Source organism: Clupea harengus, chromosome 1, assembly GCF_900700415.2.
Source record: "Clupea harengus chromosome 1, Ch_v2.0.2, whole genome shotgun sequence".
In the NCBI taxonomy this organism is placed as follows: Eukaryota; Metazoa; Chordata; class Actinopteri; order Clupeiformes; family Clupeidae; genus Clupea; species Clupea harengus.
Window position 1 is genome coordinate 26,070,486 of NC_045152.1, and position 22,883 is coordinate 26,093,368.

The 22,883-nt window shown below is 45.3% G+C and overlaps 1 protein-coding gene across 2 annotated transcripts in view; it reads right to left on the reverse strand.

Annotated features, from left to right (window-relative positions):
• Nucleotides 1–22,883, reverse strand: part of LOC105899269 (protein MTSS 1-like) — a 30,456-nt gene that overhangs the window by 5,544 nt on the left and 2,029 nt on the right. The window contains exons 2-11 of one of the 2 annotated variants that reach the window (XM_031573573.1): nucleotides 22,505–22,566; nucleotides 20,225–20,298; nucleotides 8,092–8,176; nucleotides 7,214–7,305; nucleotides 6,709–6,783; nucleotides 5,343–5,366; nucleotides 2,526–2,683; nucleotides 1,733–1,840; nucleotides 1,217–1,314; nucleotides 610–835 (exon numbers count right to left, since the gene is read on the reverse strand). In XM_031573573.1, coding sequence (XP_031429433.1) covers nucleotides 610–835; nucleotides 1,217–1,314; nucleotides 1,733–1,840; nucleotides 2,526–2,683; nucleotides 5,343–5,366; nucleotides 6,709–6,783; nucleotides 7,214–7,305; nucleotides 8,092–8,176; nucleotides 20,225–20,298; nucleotides 22,505–22,566 — 1,002 coding nt within the window. The remainder of the gene's footprint in view (nucleotides 1–609; nucleotides 836–1,216; nucleotides 1,315–1,732; nucleotides 1,841–2,525; nucleotides 2,684–5,342; nucleotides 5,367–6,708; nucleotides 6,784–7,213; nucleotides 7,306–8,091; nucleotides 8,177–20,224; nucleotides 20,299–22,504; nucleotides 22,567–22,883) is intronic. The other variant, XM_031573582.1, reaches the window with a different exon arrangement.

Genomic DNA, 22,883 nt, shown 5'->3' on the forward strand with positions numbered 1-22,883 from the left:
ACGGGGCTCACAACCTCAGGGTGGTGCATTTTTCCACTCCAGGCCCAGCAGAGCAGAGGAGAGGAGAGGAGACACAGGAAGCTAAAAGTCTGTCTGTGTGTGTGGGAAAAAGGAGCTCCATGCTACACATGGGACCACATGTCACTGACATTCACTTGAAGCCTATTGGCTCCCTGGTAGTTTCTATATGGGATCTTATGGGATCTTGACATGAAGTATGGTATTGCATTTAAAGTGCAGTGGGAATGTAGGAGGAACCCCCAGGGTCTTGTTTGTGAAGCACACACCCCACAGGGAGTGGAGGAGACAGGGTTGGGCTGTTCTCCTACTCTGTCATAAAGAGGGCCCTTTGCAACATGGAAGGAATAAAGGAATACAGTTTTTAATTTAAAGACATGATTTTGTCAGTGTAGTTTAGATAAAGCTTTCCATTGAGCTTCCTGAGCTAATTGTTATCGATCAAAATGTAAAATGACTACTATTTGCTTTCCAAAGCAGTGAAGCAGCACCTTTTGACTTTGTACACTTTTGATGTAATGAGAGAATTTCTAACAGCTGTATTCACTATTGGGTATGCACTAGTGTTTTCTTCTCGTGGGTCTGCCTTACCTGCGGGCCAGCGTCTGCGGGCATGGGTATGGGCATGGGCGAGGGGGACTTGGACTGGCCGGCATCCTGCGAGATGAAGCCAGAGTCGTGGGAGGAGATGGAGGCCAGGCGGCTGGAGGTGTGGGGCGGCAGGGTGCAGCTGCGGTAGCGATACTGCGGGGAGGGCGAGTGGGAGTAGGAGCCGCTGGAGCGCGAGTCGCTGCTGGTCACGCTGTTCAGGCTGCCGCTGGCACCGGGGGAAGGAGAGGACAGAGGGAGAGCAGGAGGAGATGTTCATACATCAGCAGGCATCAACACATCAGCAGGCCTCATCAAAAACACAAATATACCCAGGAAAACGATTCCAATGTAGGCTCTAAAACAGACAGCAAACTTTTCAAAAATCTCACTCAAGTTGAATTCACCTGAGATTTCCTCCACTAAGATATCACCAAGTGTACATTATAGGAATTATAAAAATAGGAAAATGCAAAATACAAAAACACTGCTGTGAAAGTGGTAGACAAGTGTTGGAGGAGATCCTAATTGTCTTGTTTCGCTTAAGAACATTCACCACAGCCTTGGCCATGCATCTGACAGTTTATGAAGCAAGGCATTCTGTCAGTACCTGCACATGCTGGACTTCCTGGAGACAGCGTTGCTAGGTGAGGATGGGGGCGTCTGGTAGGTCCAGTTGTAGTCGGAGCCTTTTAAATCATGGATGACCTGTAGGTGGGGGCGGGGAGCAGATGTCAAAAACTGGTTCTCCTGCTTACTTTAAAAGCATTCCAAAACATAATGTATGTGACATGCTCTAATGATGACTAGTCATTTGTGTTTTTTGTTCAGTTTGGTGTCATTTTTGGAAAAGAATCTTTTTCTTAAACAAATACCTCTAAAACCTAAAGTGGAATTAGCTCAGTGAGCCAGACAATATGGGTTTTTGCACACACAAACAACGCACTTAGTTTATTCAATACATCGGTTTCATACGTCTGTAAAATAACTACTGTGGGTGCGTATGTATTGTGTATTATACAAAGTAATACACATTTTTGTAATTTTGCCAGGACCTGGCAATCTATCTATCTAACCGTCTGTTTTCACTGCTACCTGAGATGCCACGGGTCTAGAGTTCATTTACCTGCTCACTGGCAGGGGGCAACTTATGTGGGTCGATAGTCAAGGACTTCAGGTCATCTGAAATAGTCTGCAGGTGAGTGATCTCTCCCAGCATGGAAACCTCCTCATCCTAGAACACACAATCACAACACCATTCTTCACAATCTGACTTCAAAAGAAAAAAGTTGTTTAATGTATGAACAAGGAATATGAGCCTGTGTGATACTGCCATCCCATAATTTTCACTAGTTCCCTTATGGTCTAGTATCTTTCCACAGGCACTGGCTTGGGATGGGAGTGGCACTAATGGGTGGAGACCAGAACTACACTGGAAGCAATCTAGTCTTGGTGTAATATGCAGCAAACTCTTCCCCAACCATATAAGGAAAAGAGCCCCATCTTCTCTGTGGAGAAAGGCTTACACCTTCATTTTAAGTTTTAAAAGAATTGATCCACTCTTGATAACTACTGATATATTGGATTCAACTGCAGTGTCAATGCAAAGCTCTTCAGGCACAACCATTGTTGTTGCTGGATTGCAAGTCCCAGTGCTTCCTTTTTGTCATCACATTAACGCAGCTCGCACATAGCTTGCTAATACATCTGCTAAAAGGTCTACAGCGCTACTCGGTTCTAACAAATGTAGGGTCTTACTATCTAATCATGAACATTGAGTAAGAGAGATTATAAGTAACTACGGTCATTGCATTTTACCACTATGAGTTAATACAGCATGTTTGATGGGTTTGATATTTCGGCTTAGTGATGTTCAGCATGTGTTATGCATGCGTGCAGGTCTGTGCTGCGTGTCTTACCACCACGGGCCTCAGCATGGACACAAAGGCACAGAAGCGCGCTCTCTCCTCGATCAGGGCCTTCCTCACCGCCTGCTTCTCCGTCTCCTCCAGCAGCAGGTACTTATCACTCACGTCCTGCATGGCAGAGTCCAGCTGAGGCTGGATGTCACCACGGCCTGCCACAGACACACACACACACACACACACACACACACACACACACACACACACACACACACACACACACAGACACAGACACAGACACACACAGAGAGAGAAAACCATGGTTACACATCCATGTGGCCGTGTGCCACAGTAGAAACACAGGATGGGTGTATTATGCTCACTATGTTCTTAAATGGAAAGGCAGAAAACTTCAGGCAACACTCATTAAAAAAGGCTAAAGTACTCCTTCTCTTCATGGAAGACTAGATTTTAGGTGAGAGAGCTGGGAAAAACCAATGACATAAAAACATGCTGGCTTTAAACAGCGATCAAAAACCAAAGTTGCAACGAGTTTTTTCCCCCCTAATTTACAAGAGTGTACTTTCCGAGTGCATGGTACATTACTTCACCCTGGGCTCACTGTTGCCAAGATTACTGGCATGCACCCAAGTGCCCACTACACCTCCCAAGGGCACGGTCAAAATATAAACACACTCTCTGTCAACCTTGAACAGGACCATGTTTGGATGAACTGGCAATGTCAGCCTTCTGCATGCTTCTAGGAATATGTTTAAAGCTTCTCTACATTCTGTACATGTGGCCATAAGTTAAGCCTGAAGTCAGGGCCGAGGTTTACGGCGGAGACCTGGAGTAAAGTGGCCGACTGTGTGTTAAGTGTGTGAAGTACAATTAGTCCGTTTACACAAAAGCTGACCCACATCTTGAATCAAGAGTTCTTATAGATCCACCCAAAGGTTTTCACAAGCACACTGGCGAGATCAGAGAAAAGTAAATAATCGAGTCCTAAGTTTGTTTCCCCCTTCTCTTCTGGGAGGAGGGCGGTCCGAGGAGATGGAGCATGACAGCACTGGGGAGTGCAAACAACGTCGAAACCCAGCTCCTGACCCCTGGCCTTCAGACGCATACTCTGAGGCAAATATGGCTTTGAAGTGCACAAACATGCAATTAAAACTTGTCATTCCCAGGAAGGCAGCTTGGTAGGTGGCACAGACTCAGACCAGTGAGAAACACTGGATGCGGTATTCCTCTCTGGCCATGGAATGCACATGGAATGTCTCCATCCACAATAGCTTGAGTCTGGCGGAAAAAAAATGACATCCAGCACATGTTCTCAATTGCTCTTGTGGTACCAATCACTTGGAGTTCCCCACATAAAATGACAGTTTGGGTTACTGTTAAACTAAACCAGAGCTGCTGTTATGTCTGTGTCCTTTTATTAAATGCGTCTAGATTGCCGTTTCCTTGTTTGAAACCACAGACAGCACAAGTGTTTTGCATCATTCAGTTGCCATTCATTGTGTGGCTATTATCATTTTTTTGTTGTGGCAGAATCATAAATAGTCATCAGTCCACCGCAACATTTCGATGAGAGGATACAGAAAAAGATGATGCTCATCATATCATGACAATGTCAGCTTGGCTAATAATTGACTAAGAATGAATGACTCATTAAATCTGTCTATAAACTAATGATTTATCCTAACAACATAATGATTAACAGATATATCCTCGGACAGCACTGCGGTTACACATAGTTCCAATCATCTACACAGGGGAAATGACAACAAGCTGTGAATCTCTTTGTTCCGACACAAACCAAAACATTGAAATACTAGCGAATACGGGGGTCCACCATGCATCTCCCACAGCTAGTGCCACAGCATTGGTACATGCCCATTGACAGACGGGGACACAAAATGACTGAGTGTTCATGACCGGGGGGACAGAGCGCTCATATGCAGACATGCAGAACACCACAAACAGGGCTGCAAGGTTTGTGTACACACATCTGATAACGGGAACACTGCAGGAGGACACAACGACAGAGAAGGGAGAGCAGAGGTGAACCTAGCTAAAGGCTAACTCAGGGTTAGCTGAGCTCTGAGCTTTACTTTAGAAAGATGGCGAGGAAGCCTCAATGAACTAGGACTATGTCAGGGAAGAGTGCATTTTCACTTTTTAAACTCATGTTTAAGGCCTTACATAAGCTACTTTATGCTTTCTTATTGTGAAGAAGATTCAGAGGATTGCTGTGGCAGTATACACGTACTTGTGAGTGCATAAACAAGCATTAGTGTGATAAGGCCTTTTAAAAAGTAAATTAGGCAGGACATGGCTGTTTAAAAAAATACTTCAAATCTATCTCCATAGTTAAGTAAGATTTTTCTGTAGTCATTGCTGCCGGTGCTTCAGTGTGTGGTTTATTTATTCAATAACAGTTACAAGCAACGCAGTGTCATAGAGCTTATATAAATATTCTTCCCTCTCTCAGAGTAGACAAACCTTGAGGGTGCTTCACCATAATCACAAAGTGAGTTTCTGAAAAATAATGTTTAACAAAACATTTCAGACAGGAGTTATATGTCCTTATGTTCTCACTTGCGGACGAAAAACAGATTATCAAGCCCGCAGTGACTAACTGAAAATGTACTCACTCCTCCAAGGACTGAAATTTGTACATGATTTGATTTCAGCTTTGAGTCGCCAGGTTGTGCGTGCACACACATCTAGCCCTAAGAAGGATCCATGTCGAGAGCACAGACTTGGATCACTGCATATTAAATCTGATCAACTCCACAGATACACAGAGAGAGGAGATGGGGAGTGAGGGGGTGAGGAGGGGCAATGGGTGAGAGGGTAGGGACTTACCCAGGGTATCAGCTGGAAACAGCACTGGCCGGGAAAAAGGGAGAGTATGAGTGTAAAAGAGGAAAACAACGAGGTCAGATGCCTGAGTCACCATCCTCTTAGTAGGTGTTTCCCAGACAGACAAGCCTAAATGTTATTAGAATAGAACTTATACTATATATATATATATATATATATGTACACACACAGGTGTGACTCTCTAGCAATACACATTGTAGTGATACATTGATTTGTGTGTTTGTTTAGTGATATCTATTACCATGTTGACAATTTCCATGGTAACAACCTCGATCCTGCTCCCTGAAAGGCTTCGGCCAAAGCATTACAGCTATGCATCCTGCTGGTTGCTCCTGAACTCTAGTTAAAGACCCCTTTAGTCATCTTTGGCTGAACCTTTACTGGCAGAATTTTCAACCTCCAGCCTCCATGTCCTGTCATTTCCTCTGTTCCCTGTTCCTCGTGCCCCCCAACCTACATACAGTACTGCACACAACAGATCACTCGCTCACGGTCCTGGTGCCTACACACACAGTCTACATTCGCTCATGGGCCTAGTGCCTATACACACATGCTATCAAATACCCAGAGGTGGCGCATATACCAAATGATTTTGAGGATTGGTAGCTTCCATTTCTAAACAGGCAGATACATTGAATGAAGAACCAATATCTGTAGTAGATACTGTATAATTGGATGAAAGTTTGGCTTGTCTGTCTAGAATATATAAAGCCCTTTCTATACTTACTCAATGTAGGTTAATATAAACATTGTGAACATCGTGTCAGGGGGAATATCATTACAAATATCCTCAAAGCAAAAAAATGCAAATAGATTACCAACATCTCTTGCAAATGCAAATATATTACAACTTCTCTGCTGCAGAGTAAATGTTGCAGAGATTTTGTGATTAACTTCACTGACAACTGCTGCAAGAACGTTTGCTGGCTGTTACAGTCACACTATTTTCATTTAAATTGCTGTCTTTCTCAGACACAAAAAATTGCAAATGTCAATGGTAAAGCGTTCTCTTTTGAGTTTTCTTACGAGCTAATTAATCACATTATAGTGTCTGTCTGTCTGTCTGTCTGTCTGTCCCTTCGCACTCAACGAACCGGCTGACCTACAACACATCTGTTTTAAGTGTCTCATGGTCACTGGGTGTCTCTATTGGGCAAACTGCCGGGGGCGTTTGTTTGCTGCCATCTGTTTGCCTCAAATGAAGATAACTGACATGACTTGGGTGTGTGTGTGTGAAGGGGTGACTTGGTGTGTGTGAAGGGGTGTGTGTGTGCGTGTGTGTGTGTGTGTGTGTGTGAAGGGGTGACTTGGGTGTGCGTGAAAGGGTGACCTCTTTGTTTTCATCTACCTTTCTTTGCCTTCTTCTGCAGCTTCAGGGTGTCGGAGGACTTCTTCTTGATCTCTTGTCTGGCCTTCTTATACTCTGTAGGATGCACACACAACAGTCTCTCAAAATTATGGGGGTCAATCTCAACATAAAAACTAAGATGGGGGATGGTCTTTTAGACCAAGAGAGATTACATGGGCTCTCATACTAAATATAAGTCATGTGTAATCCTTGTCCTGACATATGTGCTCTGACATTAGGGGATCGTTTCATGTTTTAATGTGAAACAGTAATAGGCAACACTTGTTTCCATATCTAGCTCTTTTCTGTACAACACAGTTTTCATCTAAAAGATAATTTCTTTTCTCTCTGTAAACCCAAAAAAAGCATTACAGTTACAAAAGTAATAGAAAGCCAATCATATACAGTGACTTATTTATCTTTTTTATTGTCAATCAGTCACATTTGGCCATAAGACAGAAGAACAAATGGCCTGGAAAGGCCTAGTGGAGACAGGGCATCCCACCTTTAGCGTGGTCCTTATCCAGAGTGTGGGCCCCTTTCTTCCAGTCCTCAACCTGGTCCTGCAGTGGGTTGACGAGGCAGTCCATGAAAGCCCTGTGAGTGAACCAGACAAGAGTCGTTTAGCCCTTCACCATATAACTTCATGCAAGAGGTCAATCATGCAAGTATGCTCCCTGAGAAGAGGACTCACAGCCTGAGCTACAGGCACGGCTTTTGGGCCGACACAAACATGACCCCCACTCCACGAGGAAGTGGTGGGAAAAAGAAGAGGGGATTTGAGCTTGAATGTATCCTGAAATGGAGAGGTCTAGTGCCTGACTGTTAAACCACGCCACTGGAGTTGTGGTGTTTAGCAGTGAGCCGGCATGTGGCTGTCCAACTGCCTGCCTGTCCCAGGGCACTGTGTGACTCCACTGCAGGAATGAAGCTAAAATAGCATCTGTGTCTGCAGCCTTTTATTTCACTCCTTCATTCTCTCTCTCTCTCTCTCTATATATATATTCTCCAACAGCTCAACCACAGGCCTCTGATTTACAGTAAGGGCGGGCGAGATGCAGGGTGCGCTCCCTCCAAACTACCGTTCTCAAATTACACTCCTGTGTGCTGCGTGTAAGACAGTGCGAAGGACGTCGGGAAGATGCGGAAAAATCAGCAGGGCCTACTGACAGTCCGAGACAGGGTCCTCCCTCTAATTTTCACTCCCACTGAGCCCTAAGTGGGACTTCTCACAAGAGCACAGCTCTGGTCTCTGTGCTCTCTGTTACATCTTTTTCAACGTTTTTCAACAGAGTCATTTAGTTTATGGTACTATAAAAGACAGGTGAGGTGATTGAGAGTATCATTGACATGGTGATGGCGGTGGAATTGGAAATACGTTACATTGAGAGCTGCCGCAGCCTGGCCTCGATGCTCCTGTGCCTCATACACATCCTGGTCAGAGCTGAGCCGATGTCTCTGGTGCCCCCTGCAAACACAAACCAGACCGCATTAATATCACACAAATAAACCAACCATTACTGCATTTCTAGATTTCTAGAACACAAACATGGGAAACAACACTATCGTTAACAAAGTTTCACAGAGCGCGTCCCACTCGAAACTTCACTCGCTTACAGACCGTTCCTAAAGACCGTTGCCTGCCTCACCCGTGTCGATTAGGCAGCAAATGGAGATGAACGGGGGGGGGATGTTCATAGCCACATAGATATTGCTTCCTCCGTTTAAAGCGCTCTTAAGGCAGCTGAGTGTCAGCTTACACACGGTAGAGGCACAAAAGCTAGATATAATGACATATACATGAGAGTGATGGCTGTCATCTCAATGCGAGGAGAAGGAGAGCCACAGGGAGGTGAGGCTGGATGGAAACAGTAGGAGATGGGAGAGCGAGTGGGGTGGGTGCCTCCTGGAAGTTCCACGTAGCTACAGCCCAAGTTTCCAGAGGCGAGGGAGCTGCTGTGTGCTGGACAAACATGTTCGAGTCAACACGTCTGGAAAAGCTACTCCACATGGCACATGACCCTTCGGGAGGCACCTTCACTTGACTGCAGAAGAGCTTAACATCTCTCGTGCACACACACACACACACACACACACACACACACACACACACACACACACACACACACACACACACACACACACACACACACACACACACACACACACACACACACACACACACACACACACACACACACACACACACACAGCCTTGCTTCTGAGGCTCTGGCCCAATTAGCTGACCAGAATGTGTAAAACCAAGTGAGTTAACATGATTTTCTCTTCCAGAGGAGATGAAAAGCTAGTTTCTTTGACATTTTATTCTAACTTTAACCTAAAAAAAAGAAAAGAAAAGAAATCATGTCCAAACAGAAAAAAGGGCGGGCGAGTGGGGGGATGGGGATGGGCTGGGTTGGGCTGGGTTGGCAAACTTCATGAATGCCTTCCGTCTTGGGTCAATTAGTCAGTTGTGTTCTTTGTACATGAACCCACAGTCCTCTATTCAGACGGGCTGCCTTCATACAGTCTCCCTCCCACCCACGGAGGGCCTCTCTGGGCGCTCAGATAGTCTTACTTTTGTTTCCGCTCCTCCAGCGCCCATTACAATACACACAGAACAGCGACTGTTCCAGCCCCGAGTGGAGCGCTGCCGCTCTCGCTCTCCTGACATTTAACTTGTTTGTGACTTTTTTGCGCGCCACTCCTCAGATATAAATACTGCTTTTCAGGAGTCGCCGCCGCCACCACCACCACTGCTGCTGCTGCTGCTGCTGCTGCGGCCGGCCTCTCATGTGTGAGCGCACAGTCGCAGAAAACACCACAGGCTCACACTCCCCGTCTCACACACTTTTCTCAATGGCTCTGGGGGGAACCTACCATAAATAAAGCAGCTTTTCCTGTTTTAATTGCGTGGAGGATTACGCTGGGCGAAGGCAAAACACCCCCTTCCATCCAATCCACACTAATGCCATTCATCGGGAGTGCAGTGTGTCTGGGAGGATAACCATCTCTGGTCACGTCTATCAGCTTCCATCACAAATGCCTTTCGGAGGGCGAAATGAGAATGACTTACGCACACGGGAGCAATGAGGCGTGGGCCAGAGTCTCTTACGAGCGGACATATTTGTCCTCCTCGAAAAGCTTCTGATGATAGCAAAAACAAAGAGCGCGCATGTATGCACGCACAAACAACAGTGCAGAGCTTGCTTCAGTAAAAACTTCTTCCCCTGTTAAATTTCATGGTGGCATACTTAGAAATGTTCTAATTACTACAAGTCAAATTCCAGTATTGGAAACCTAATTTGTATTGTTGAACAGTACGGCACCATATAATGGCTTTAAAAATATACTGTAATTATGTTTTCATAACTTAAGTATCCCATCACACTAAAGCTAGTGATCCTAAGGTACACTGAAGAAAATCCACTTAAAACTGACTTCCAACTGACCAATCATGGTGCTCTTGAAATATCATTTGGCAACCACTGCTTCTATTGTGGTACAGCAGTGTTCCAAAACAGTAGTCACGACAACTTATCTTTAAGGTTACAGCACAGCCCGTTCAACACAACAAATCTAGAGACATTCTTCCTCTATGAGACCACTGGACACCCAATTGAACAAATCTGCTGGGTTTGTGAGCAAGATAAGCCCTACTTAAAAGCGCACCTGGCCGTGTCCTTTCAGAAGGGCTAACTGTAGGTCAGGAGATCACCTCCACCCCACCCCCACCCACGAGCGTGGCACAGATGTTCTCCATAACACCCCCCTCCCCCACCCCACCCCCGATAAGGCCCTGTGCTGTGCAGTGCAGCGGCCAGCCGCCCATTCCGCTGATAAATACAGGAACAGAGCCAGGGGTTCCTGCCACGAACACACACACTGATTTCACAGATTAGGACCTGCAGTTGCAGCTCTGCAGGCAGGAGCTAATGCGTCCCCTGGGCGCAGGGACCCTGCCCATGTGGTGCCTCTGAGACCGACTACTGCTTCCACACGGCTTTGGTGTGCCTCCAACAGCGTGGGCAGGGACTGCTGGCTCTGGTTAAACACGGCAAGCCTCTCCGCACCTGAGCTGCATTTGGTGCGTGCCTGCAAACACCGTGACGCTGCGCCTGTAGTCCAGGACACGACCACAACAAAGTAAGAGCAGATGGACTTCAGCTGGCCTGCTCAAGACCTAGCCTAAGCCCCCAACAATCATGGTACCAAGAGAAAAATTCTGTTTCTCCTTCTACTTCATGTTTAAAGTTTTAAGACTAATGACTACCCTAAAGGTTAAAGTCTTAACTTAAACTTTAGACCAGATTGATTATTTTTCATAAAATGGGTCTCATCGCAGCTTCTTTGTCTAAGAGTACTTGAATGTACTCTTGTCTTTGTGCTCTTGTATTCTTCCCTATTTTGCAAGACTATAACACATGCAAAGCTTCTTGCTTCAAACTAAGGAAATGTTACCAGGGAAATCCAGTCAAATTTTAACCTTTTCCAGTCATTAGGCAGACCCCCCCCCCCCCCCTCTTTCATTAAATTGGTCTCATCTCAGCCTTGCTTGCATGCCTAACATTACTTTTATTTCTTATACTTGACCTTTTGGTTCCTCTTGCACAATAACAGGCTGGTCAAAGTGGGGAGGGGCAGGGGTCTCCAGTCAGTTTGCTATCTAAGATCAGCACTTACTCATGCTTCCTGTCTTTTGTTATCAAAATGAAGAGGTCTCAAAGGTCCACTGCTGTGATACATGACCGACACGCACCTCTCTCTTTTCTCTTGAACTGTCAGGTTCCCAAGAGAGCTGATACAGACCTATTACAATCGGGGGCATAAAACAGACAGATCTGGCTCCCATACAGATCTGTTCCATAGCAAGACACTATTAAATCCATCTCCAAATCATCGAATTTGCAGAGGAAAGGCATGTTCGCTCCTAAAACCATGACCGAAAGACTGGAGAGATTTTTCATAAAAATACGAGATTGAATAAGTAGAGACCACATATCCTCAGAGCTTTTATGGAAACACAGCCTCAGTTAAAATGTTACTAGATTAAAGTTAGCATCAGATGCAGGTGCAGGTGTACTTCTACACCAATAAAACCATAATAAAACCATAATAACACAACACTAAAATGCTAAGGAGGTCATGAGAGATGGTTACTGAGTTTAGACACGTAGAGCACAACAACATGTAGTGTACTAGACACATCAGTATTAAGCTAGTATTCTCAAAACATCACCAACACGCAACATGCATTGTGGGCAAAACAAGAAGGGCAAAAAAAAAGAGGCTTTTCATGTTTTCAGCTCCATGGTCAGCTAAATGTTTTGGCTTGCCTGGCAAGACCAGACCACCCGAGCCGTTCTCTAATGACTCATTATCTTAATTAAACCCAGTGAGAAACGCTCACTAACATGCCAGCTCCAGTTTTCCCTGGCTCAATTAGGAACCGGGGGAGTCCTTACGCTGGCGGGGGCAGTGGGCACAGTGGCTTCAGGTCACAGCCAAATGTGTTAGAGCAGCTCGTTTCCCACTGCCCCCCCAATGAACAGTGATCGACTCCCCTCGGTGGGCTATTTGCCAGAAAATGTGTCACAGCTCACGTTAGCCTTGTTATGACATTCTTGTCAGCTCACAGCTTGTTCACTCATTAAAACACGAATAAATGAAGCCAAACACAAGGACGAGCATAGCATGGCCAAACAAGGGGCCAAGGCCTTACTCTTTTCAGAAGCTGCTCGTTCACAGCGGGCCAAGAAGTAAGGCCAAGACTGTAAACAAAGCAGTTAGATTTGTGCACCTCTGTGTACTGATGTTACATTTCTCAACAGTGCTTCAGCACATTGCTAGCATGACCTCCCTGACTGCCAGGTTCAGTGTTCACTCATTGCAAACGGCTTTATCAGCTTTCACTGACAACCATCAGTGTGTGCCACCAACAGCAGAACTGATTATATCAGTCACCGATACTCCGACATTCATTCAAATAGAACGAGTTTCCTTTTAGAACCGGTGGACCAAGGGATATCCTCACACCAAGAGCATGTCAGTAGACAATGTGATAACATCTGAGTTATGCTGAATAATCACTAACCATCAGGGGATGTCTACAAGCCCTTAAATCCCTCAAATCTGCAAGAAGACATACAGTACATCTTATGAATCTGCAGCTCTAGTCTGACAAATGAATTAGTTTGTAAGACCAGGGCTGATTGGTTAAGGAGAGCAAAACAGGTTTCAGTAGGCCTGTAAAGTGTCCCAGATGAACTCTAAACTTTGACTTATCAAGACACAAGGGTTTCTGTCTTCTTTGTAGTAATGTGGTGTAACAACTCTGTCTCTTGTGACCTTGCGACCTTAAAAGGTCACTCCAGTTAATGCTAATGGCATGCGTGTAAAATTGTAAAAAAAAAAACACAATGCAAGTCCCTTGCTGAAGCTTTTGTCAAGAAAACCTGAGCCACACATAATCACAATTTGTAGTCCATTAAGTGTACAAATGTAAGTGTACTCATACAACACTTCTACTGACTATTTTCGTGTTGTTTCACTCCAGATTTAGTAGGCTGATTAGTACAAAGTCGACTTGACCCAAATCTTAAATCTGCCCCATATTCTCTCACAGGATGACAGCCAGACAGAATTGGGATGCAATAGCTTTTCCCCCCAACATGTGGATTAGTCTTGACCCTGGATAATCGGAGGGGAAAACTCAAGCCCTCTTCTCCCTCAGTCTCAAGAGGCTCATTCAGATTACTCACAGAAGACACGGCTCCGGATTTCAAGGGCATAAATCAAAGTGGGCAAAAAGAACGAAATCAATAGCTAAATGGGCCAAATGAAAGCATGTGAAGATAATCCTTTTTAAGCATTATTGTATTCAACTGATGCCTTTAAGTCCTTTTAATAGCCGTCACACACACACAGACAGACACTTCCTCAGTTTCTTAATGCTGGTAGTGCTGGTATGTTTGACTACTCCATTCCTAGATGAGCCCTCCCTGTTCTATTCCAAGATTCCAGAGGGATCTGGAGCCGGAGCCAGAGCCAGTGTTGGGCAGGGGCAGGGGCAGGGCCTCATCCAGGCAGGCGATCATGCCAGTGTGAGCGCAGAGACCACAAGACCCTCTGGCCCGGGCTTCATCTCCGAACTATGACTTCATCTTCACTCATTAAACACCGTGGCAGATGGGCACCATGCGCTGGCCCGAACAGGGGTGCATGGCCTCATGTTGGAGAACGTCAAGGGAACCTCACAAAGGCCTCCACTGTTGGGGCTGTACAGTAGCCTATGCAGGCCCAAGATGGCCCCTCGCCTGGCTCACAATGGCCCATAATAAAGCCAGAGCATTTAGACAGACATGCACACAGGCCTATTCAGCAAGCCACGGGGATCCATTATCCATTCAAGGAAAATATGATCTGAGCGCCATTGGTATCTATGGGAAAATATGATCTGAGCGCCATTGGTATCTATGGGAAAAATGGAGCCAGGCTTTAAAAGAAAAACAAGAAGCTGAAAGGCCTCTTTACCAGCACATGACTTCCACTAAGGCCAAATGAAGCATGTGTGTCTGTTGCGTGTTGCTTTCATGAGATAGCATGCTTGTGTACATGTCACACCACATGCAAAGCGACCAGCATAGTATAGTGCAGGTCACACACACACTGCGATTGAGATTCAGGTTTTGAAGAGAGCGATGTTGAAGACTGGCCCTAACTGTGTGATCAAATCAGCAAACTCTAATTCAATAATTAATGGCGGTAAACAAGTCATGCGGTTTCCAGTCAAGAGGCCTGTGAAAACTCTACTGATAAAAGACCAGTCAGAGACATGGGAGAAGGACGGGAAGAAACTGGGAAAGCTATGGGCAAACACTGATAAGAGGGCAAGTAAACAAAATAAGTTGGTAAATCGGCACACTGTCTAATGTTTGTGCAACACAGAAAGGAAAGAACTACATCAGGGTATGTAGGTCTGATTTGAGCCACACGCACTGTGCACCTAAACAAACCTGTAGCCATGTACACACATAACAAACACACCCTCAAAAACATCACAAAATGAATTCATAACTACTGCACAGAATCCCGGTTGAAATTCCCAATCTATCAGGGCCTAACTGACGGTCTGACTATAGGTTTAAGTTGCAACAAACTTTGATACAAAGTTGGGACATTTTTACCATGACCAGTGTACCTATGATGAAAGAGTAAATGATATCCTGTCGTGATGACATCTTGAACATAACAAAATGCCATAGTATTTGAGTCACTACTCTGATGAGCCTAACAAGAGCGGTGTGTCTTAGCCTAAGGCAAAAATAAACAAAAGATAGACATGTTTAAACAGACACAACTCTTAGTCAGACAGAGTAAACATTGCGACACAATGTCCTTCACAATCTTTGATTTTTGGCTACTATGACTTTCCAATCCCCACCCATGAAAACAGCAATCTCATTCCACCGATTTTAAACAAAAACAAAGTATACAGCATTCCAACTATGGAACGCTTAGGGTGTGTTGTTTGTTCTTGACAGTTAATTCAGTGTCGAGGAGATAGACTCAGACGGTGCAAAGTCTGCAAGTCTACCCGTCTTATCACGTGTTGGAGAGGTCATCATAAGTGCAAAGATCCCAGTCATTTGCACATCCAGCGTGAATAACTGATTTGAATAACAAAGGGCACGACTCGATCTCCGCTCTACACACCACATGGAGAACCCCAGCTTAGATGGAGGAGATGGAAAAGTCCAACCCATTCCTTGGCTCATCTCAGCCGTTACGTGAACGAGGGCACGGCGCGGCTTGTGTACGTTTGAGCGCAAAAGATCTCCGTGAGTGTGACGTGCGACAAACGATATCGCTCCATTATCAGGCCTTTCAGTGACAAACCATCTGATCTGTGCGTCACAAACAGACTCCGGTGAGGAGGGAAATTCCTCTCAACAGAAACCGTCTTGTCTGTGCTTTTGAGAGTGTCTGAGAGTGACATGACTATAATAACTCTTTCATAGCAGGTTATAAAAGTAACCTTTGAAAGATAAAGAACACGTTTGTCATATCGTTCAATTGTGCGGCAGGGATGGTTTAAACTACTAGGTGGGGTTGGTGCTTTTCATAGTTTGGTGTTTTATTAATAGCAGCAAAATGCTATTTTTATGCTCTACCAGACACAAAGCTATTTTTTTTATTTATTTTTATTCAAGTGAGTAGTGTTCAGACTTCCCCATCTATAACGCACCTGGCAAAGGGCAGCGCTAAAAAAAAATTGGTGGAAAAGTACCCAGCTGTACACCCAGTGTGCGCGTCACTAAATATTTACATATTGACTTATGTCAACAAAAGCTAGGACCTCACTCTGCATGAGACTCCGGCACACGTTCTCTTCTTCCCCTTCGTCTGCCCTCCCTGCTCTACTTTATTTATGGCAGCTCTCCCTAAAGAGTTGCAACAGCACTCTTCGAAAAATCTCCCAATTACCCTTTGATGATAGGTTCTTGCAAAGCACACTTCTGGTTAATAGCTCCACAGGAGACACACGCTTTGAAAATCCTTTAAGGGTTCTAAGTGGCACCTTTTTATATGGTGTACACAAATGACTTGCAATAGTCATTACGTTTACTATCACTACTATAATCAGGCCAGTGGGTGGGCATGTCAGCTGCGAGGCCCTTCCTCCTCCTCGTCGTCCTCGTCCTCCTGCTCCTCAGCAGACAGCGGGGTGCCGTCGGCACATGCCCACTGATGCCACAGCTGTACAGCTTATTATAATCCTGCTCTAATAACCTCATAACTCCAGCTCTCGTTTCAGAGATGGCACGGCACAGCTGTATCGTGGGGGGGGGGGGGATCAGTCCAAACGTGCAGAACTAGATCGCTTCCCTTTCTCCGGTTGCCTCATACGAGACAGGCGGTTTCTATGGAGACCGCCGACACCCCAGAAGGTTGCTAGAGGGGTGGGCTGAGCTGAAAACGCCATCACTGATGTCAGCCTCAGCGCCAACGTGTGACGTGTATGCTCTTTCCCAACAGCAGATAAAAAAAAGCTATGAGGGTAGCTATGAGGACAGCTGAGGAGCCCGTGGATAAATATTTGTCGCAAAGTGCAGTGATTTAGCTCAGCCTGGGAGTGTTTATGCCTGCACGTGGGCCTGTGTGCGTGTGTGGGGGGGGAGGAGGAGTATGTCTGCTCCAGCCCCCCCCCCCCCCTTCTAGCAGTGTGATGGGGTGAGGGGATCACAGAGGCCCAGACCCCTGCAGAGGCTCCAGCGCAGTGCAGGAGGAGATGGCTAAAACAGCAGGCGTCTGCTGACACAGACAGGAGGCCACCAGCCTGAGTAGGTTTGCAGCTGTGCTATATGATTAAGACCAAAGGGTAACCTCCACACAAGACTCGTGCCTACATACATGCTCACACACGCACGCACACACACACACGCCCCGTGCACACAGAAAATAATATGCCAAGGGTGGGGTATGGTTTGGTTTGGTTGGTCACATAAACCTGCTTTCACTTTTATTGGTTTACATTCAAATACTGCTATACTTGAATTTCTAGGTTGGACCTTGCTCTCCTGAAATACTGGCCTCTTCAAAGAGACGCCTGTAGATAATTGTGCATCCACATTTCAAATAGCTGCACTGACATTAAATATTAAGCTAACAGGGGCCATAAAACAACGGGTGTACACTTCAAGTAAACAACTTAATGAGGACTGACCAATTCAGGAGATGGATATACAATCAAATTAATATGACTTGATACTAAGCCAGAATGAATAAAGTCTTAGCATAAACAGGCACCCTGTTGTTCTGCAAAGAGTTGGGAAAGTCAGTGATTATACACAAACAGCGTACGCATGCACACACAAAAAAAACACACACAAACATAATTCTGCTCAAAGCACATGTTTGCCATTACAGTTATCAGAACCCTTGTGGGCACGCGGGGAGACATCAGATTATAAGCCTTCTATCTCAATGGAAAATCATGACTTAAACAGGAAGAGAGCCACTGGTTACTTCCATATGGTGTGTGTGTGTGTGTGTCTGTTAATGTTGTTGTATACAAGTGGTATATGTGCCCTATACGCTATGGAAAAGCTGGGGATGAATAGCTGAATAGAGTACTTTTGGTAGCTGCCAACAGGAAATTTCGAGCTTGTGATACTTTCACTTGCTTACCATTCCTGGTTACAAGCAGCAATGCTTATACAGTGTGACCAATGCCACAAAAACAACAACAAAGTCAAGCTGAAGGCTACACAATTTTAGGACTGTCTGGGAGGAACAGCAGAGCTGAAGCTGAACACTGAGCTGGTGAACCTGTGTCTCCTGACACACGTTAATCATGTGTATCGTGACTTCCACTTCCCTATCGCAATTTTACTATCAAGGCATAACAGAATGAGGAAAGATAACAGACAATTGTTGGAAGACGAATAAAGCTAGCTAGAAGTCACCTGTCTCACTGGTCAACAAACAACAGACCCCAGAACCAGGGAACAAACAGAGAGAGGATTGTTTTTTTTATGTGTAACCATTTTCACAAAAATCGAAATTGATTAAGATTTGGGGGGGGGGGGGGGGACAGTCCAGTACCTTGTAACCAGATTTGTTTGAAAAACAAAAATTTCGATGTTCACTGTTTGACGTTGAAAGAGTCATTCATCAGCTTTTCTCAGGTAAGTATGTTGTTAGCTGGGCTGCTGATGCATAGCAGAAGCATGCCAACAAAACAAATAGGGGAAAAAACTAAACACTGAAATGAAGACATTTCCACACCCACAAGCCCGATGCAAAACATCGACATGTTGAAAGAAGGACTTCATGAACAAGAGGAAACACTGGGAGTACTGTCGACTGCTCTGTTCTCTGCTAAACCAGCTAAACATGTTAAAACACGTCAAACACACGAGCCCCAACAAACGGGGACTATGGGCATAACATGCTGGGATGCTGGTGTATTTATCTTACAGCATATTTTGTACTGTATAAATCTAGGGGATTACACACAAAACCGCTAAGGACTTGGGCTCAGTTTAAGTGCTATTTAAAGAGACAGAATGGAGAGTTTAAGTCTAAAACTAGTGAGCTGACTAACCAAAAGGTCACTGGCCTGACAAACTCCAACCAAAGAACAGTTGGTACCATGGAGGTTGGCACTGATTAAAAGCTGGCTTGTCAACGGATGTATTTTGGCCACATATTTGGTTATGGTGTGACGAAAGGTGTTCTGACATTTTAGTGAGGTTTCGTGGCCACAACCACCAAACTACTGGGTGAAAAGCCAAGGAAGCTACTGGGAAAGGGCGAATGTGTGTGTGTCTGTACGTCACACAAGCATGTGATATGAAAATGAATTTGCTTGCTAATAGCTAATTACAAAAGTATATCTTCAGAAGGCTCAAACCTACACACTGTTGCATTGAGAGGCAGGCCAAAAGGGGTTCAAGAAATCATGTGGCAAAGTAAAAGTGTGTGTAATAAATCAATGTGATCCTTTGTGAAAAACACAAAAAAAAACTCTGGCTATGTAGGGACACTGTTTGTGTGTGTGTGTGTGTGTGTGTGTGTGTGTGTGTTTCTGTGTGTGAGAGAGAAAGAGGGGGAGACAGCCACAGCTAGCTGCACCATTACTGCCAGCTACCTGCATGAGTCTCTGCAAGTGAGTCAGCAGAATATTCCAGCACTGGTACGTCACTCACAAACAAACAGGCACGCACACAAACAGGCACGCACACACACACACACACACACACACACAGTCACGCACATCACTGGATGTAAGAGCTAAAGGACCCTCTACCCTTCCCAATCTCTCTCCTGTCTTGCTTGATGAATGTGCATGTCTCTCTGAGCCTTGCCTATTTTTAGGCATTCGAGAGGCAGGCTGGGAGGGAGTGGGGGAGTGTGTGTGTGTGTGTGTGTGTGTCTTAGTGTGTGTGTCTATTTTTATACGAGTGGTGTGGATACAAAATATAAAAGTGTCCAGCTTTAATGATAGCATCAATGTGTTAAAGCGCACATTACAAAATGTCCACACTGCCATCTAAAGTGTGCCTGTTATAGCTGAATGATTCATGTCTGCAGTATAATCAAGCATGTAACTGAACAATCAATTCCCAGGAAGAACACAAGTGAGCGGAGCGAATGAAAGTGTGTGAGTTATGAAAATAACCCAATAAAAATGGCAAAAAGAGCACCAGCATGATACAAAGCCATACAGACAGAGGTTTGACAGAGCTACGACCTCTTCAGAGACATTTGAACTGTCGCATCCTCACTGACCCCTGAATACACTTGAGCGATTGGGCTACAGTAATCACATGGATAAACAAAATGTACGGCATTTGACATACTGTACATCATTTGATGGATCATATCATTTGACATATCGAGTAGGTGTAGATGAAAGGAGTCTTTTTTTGTAACAAATATAAGCTAAACTGTTGGGAGGTCTGCCCCCGACACCTCTCCAGCTTGCCCCATCACGTCTGTGACTGCTTACCTCGAGAGCTCGTCGCCAGGTCGGCCACTTTCTGGAAGGCATCGAGGAACGCTGCGGTGGCCACCACCGTGGTTCTGGAGAAACAGACAAGCAGAGGCACAGCACAGGTGTCAAAGGTTGAGCTTATCCACTTCCCACCACAGCAGCGAGGCTTTGACAGCCAAGAGCAAATAGAGGCTAATGCTTACAGGTCTGCTCAGCCAAAATGATATAGCTCTTAACCTTTGTGAAGGTTTTGAGTAAAAAGCTTGTAGAGAAAAGCAGCAATTCTTAATAGGACAGTTAAAAGGGTGGGTGAAACAAGAACACAGAGCGTAGTATGCATTAAGGCGAACAGGACCATGACTCCCTCAATCGACCACAATGCACTGCTTGCCTTTATCCTGACTAGAACAAACAACATGGGGTTTGTCTGTCTCTATCCATCATACCCTCTATAACACCTGATAGGCTGGCTTTAAGGTGTACAGTAAGTGATAAGTAACTTACTTTCCATCACGAGTCAAATACTCAACCCCATCATGATGGGGAAAAAAAGAAAAGAAGAGGGAGAGGAAGAAGAAAAAAAAAAAAAAAAAGCACTCGGCATAGCGATTTCTCCTCAATGTTTGGAATGTCTGACGGGGGCAGACAACTGTGAAATCTGATCATGTGTTTCAGGGTTTCCACTGCCTGCCACGAGCGAGCGAGAGATTGAGCGAGAGAGGGGAGAGAGGGGAGGACCGAGAAAGAGAAGCTGCAGTCGAGGGGGCGAGAGGGCTAGTGCAGACTCCAGCACTGTCTGATCAAAACAGTAAGGTCATGTGCACGACTGGACGGCACGTGCTTCCAATTGGGCGTGTTGTGAACCAAATACTGCAAACGCAGTGTGGCCCACTAGTTTAGGTCTACCCACCAGATTCTGTGGCACAATTAGGCGAGATGGTTGTAAACCTCACCGACCATTTCGACATCAACCACCATCTGACAGGGGTTACGTGAGCCTTAGCTGAGCCCAGTTGCTAAAACAGACAGCCACACAACACAGCACAGCAATGCAAAGGAGGTAACACGGGAGCAGCTCTTTCTTCGCAGGGTGATAAAAATACTCTCTCTCTCTCTCAGAATAAAAACCCTCCTCCTCCTCCCTGGGACAAAGGAAATGAGGATCTCCTAATTCTTTTCTATTTCAGGAGGAGATAGAGCCTCTGGCTTCAGCTGCAGGATGGTTAATCAGGTCAAAGGATGGGTTGAAAACAACAGCGTGAAACGTGTGTGAACTAAAACTACTCAAATAACTTTCACTGCCGCCCCTCTCCAACACACACACACGTTCCATGGCTACAGAGTGTTGACATAGGATGAACATAGACTGGGTCCTATTCTTGTCTAAGGCATCGGGCATGTGTCTAATTCCAACATGAGATGTAGTCTTGTGGGTGGGCCAAACTGCTCTAGAGGGAAAAGTCCATCAGGCCTGCCTAAGAAAATATTTTGTTTACAAATCTACTGATTTGATTCTAATGTCAAGCACAGAGTTCAGAGAGGACCAGAGAGTTGAGGTTACACCACAGGAAAAGAAGCAGAGATGACCAAAAAAACAGTAATTATGGAGCTTTGTAGTTCTGGTGGACAGACTAAATTACAGAGCTTTTGCCTCTGGGCTTCATTTGGAAGGCTCTGAGCCACCATTTCAAGCGCTGTGCCGTTCCACCCTCACAGAATGTTCCAGAAGCGGAGTATCAGACACCAATATGCTTTCAACCACCCAGACACCCTGTCCTGGATTGCACGCGGTGTTTAAAAAACACTTCATCTCTCCGTAATAACACCTTACAGCACACCAACACTGAACATTCGAGGAAATGCCAGACACGCTACCAGACAACACAACCCAACTGAAACCAAAACAACTCGAATGTCAATGACTTCTGATGCAATTAAGTGGCAGATTTATGGCCTGCAAGGTGATGGTGGCAGAACTAACACATGGGGAACCATGGGGACCATCCTGCCACTTCTGCTTTCTCATGCTGAGCACTTCCTTTTGCTTTGTGACCAGAACTACAGGCAGGACAGCGCTCTCTCTATGTGTTCTCCACCTTGACACAAAAGCAAAGAGAAAAAAAAACAACCACACTGAAGCAAGACCCCTTCACGGTCTTCTGCACTGTCCTTGGGACTAGTATTTGGTGTGGACATGCTCCGTCTCGTTACCTGTCATCATCTTCATCACAACTAACAACTCTGCAAAAGGCAGTAGATTGGCGCAATCCTGATGATCAGACAAATACAACTCACCTTAGCTGGGACTGCAACTTTGAAGCTTTGCTAATGAAATCCTCCCAGATCGGATAACTGCTCTGTAGGGGGGGGGGGGGGGGGACAAAGAACAAGACATCTCAAAAACTTGCAAGTTAAAAAGAGCTCAAACACAAAAGTATAAAAGCACTGAAACTAGGCTGAGCTCAGAGGGATAGGACGGTCACTCAACATTTCAGTGGAACAGGGCACACTATACTGCCATACCAGCCTATATGAGTCAGGGTGGGTCTCTTTAAACAACACATTTTGACCCTTGTGGGTTGCCCTAAGGGGTCATAATTAGCGCTAATGAGATATTTCACATTCCAAAAGACTTTGTTGCTATAGCAAGCCATTATACGATTGGGGTGCAGAA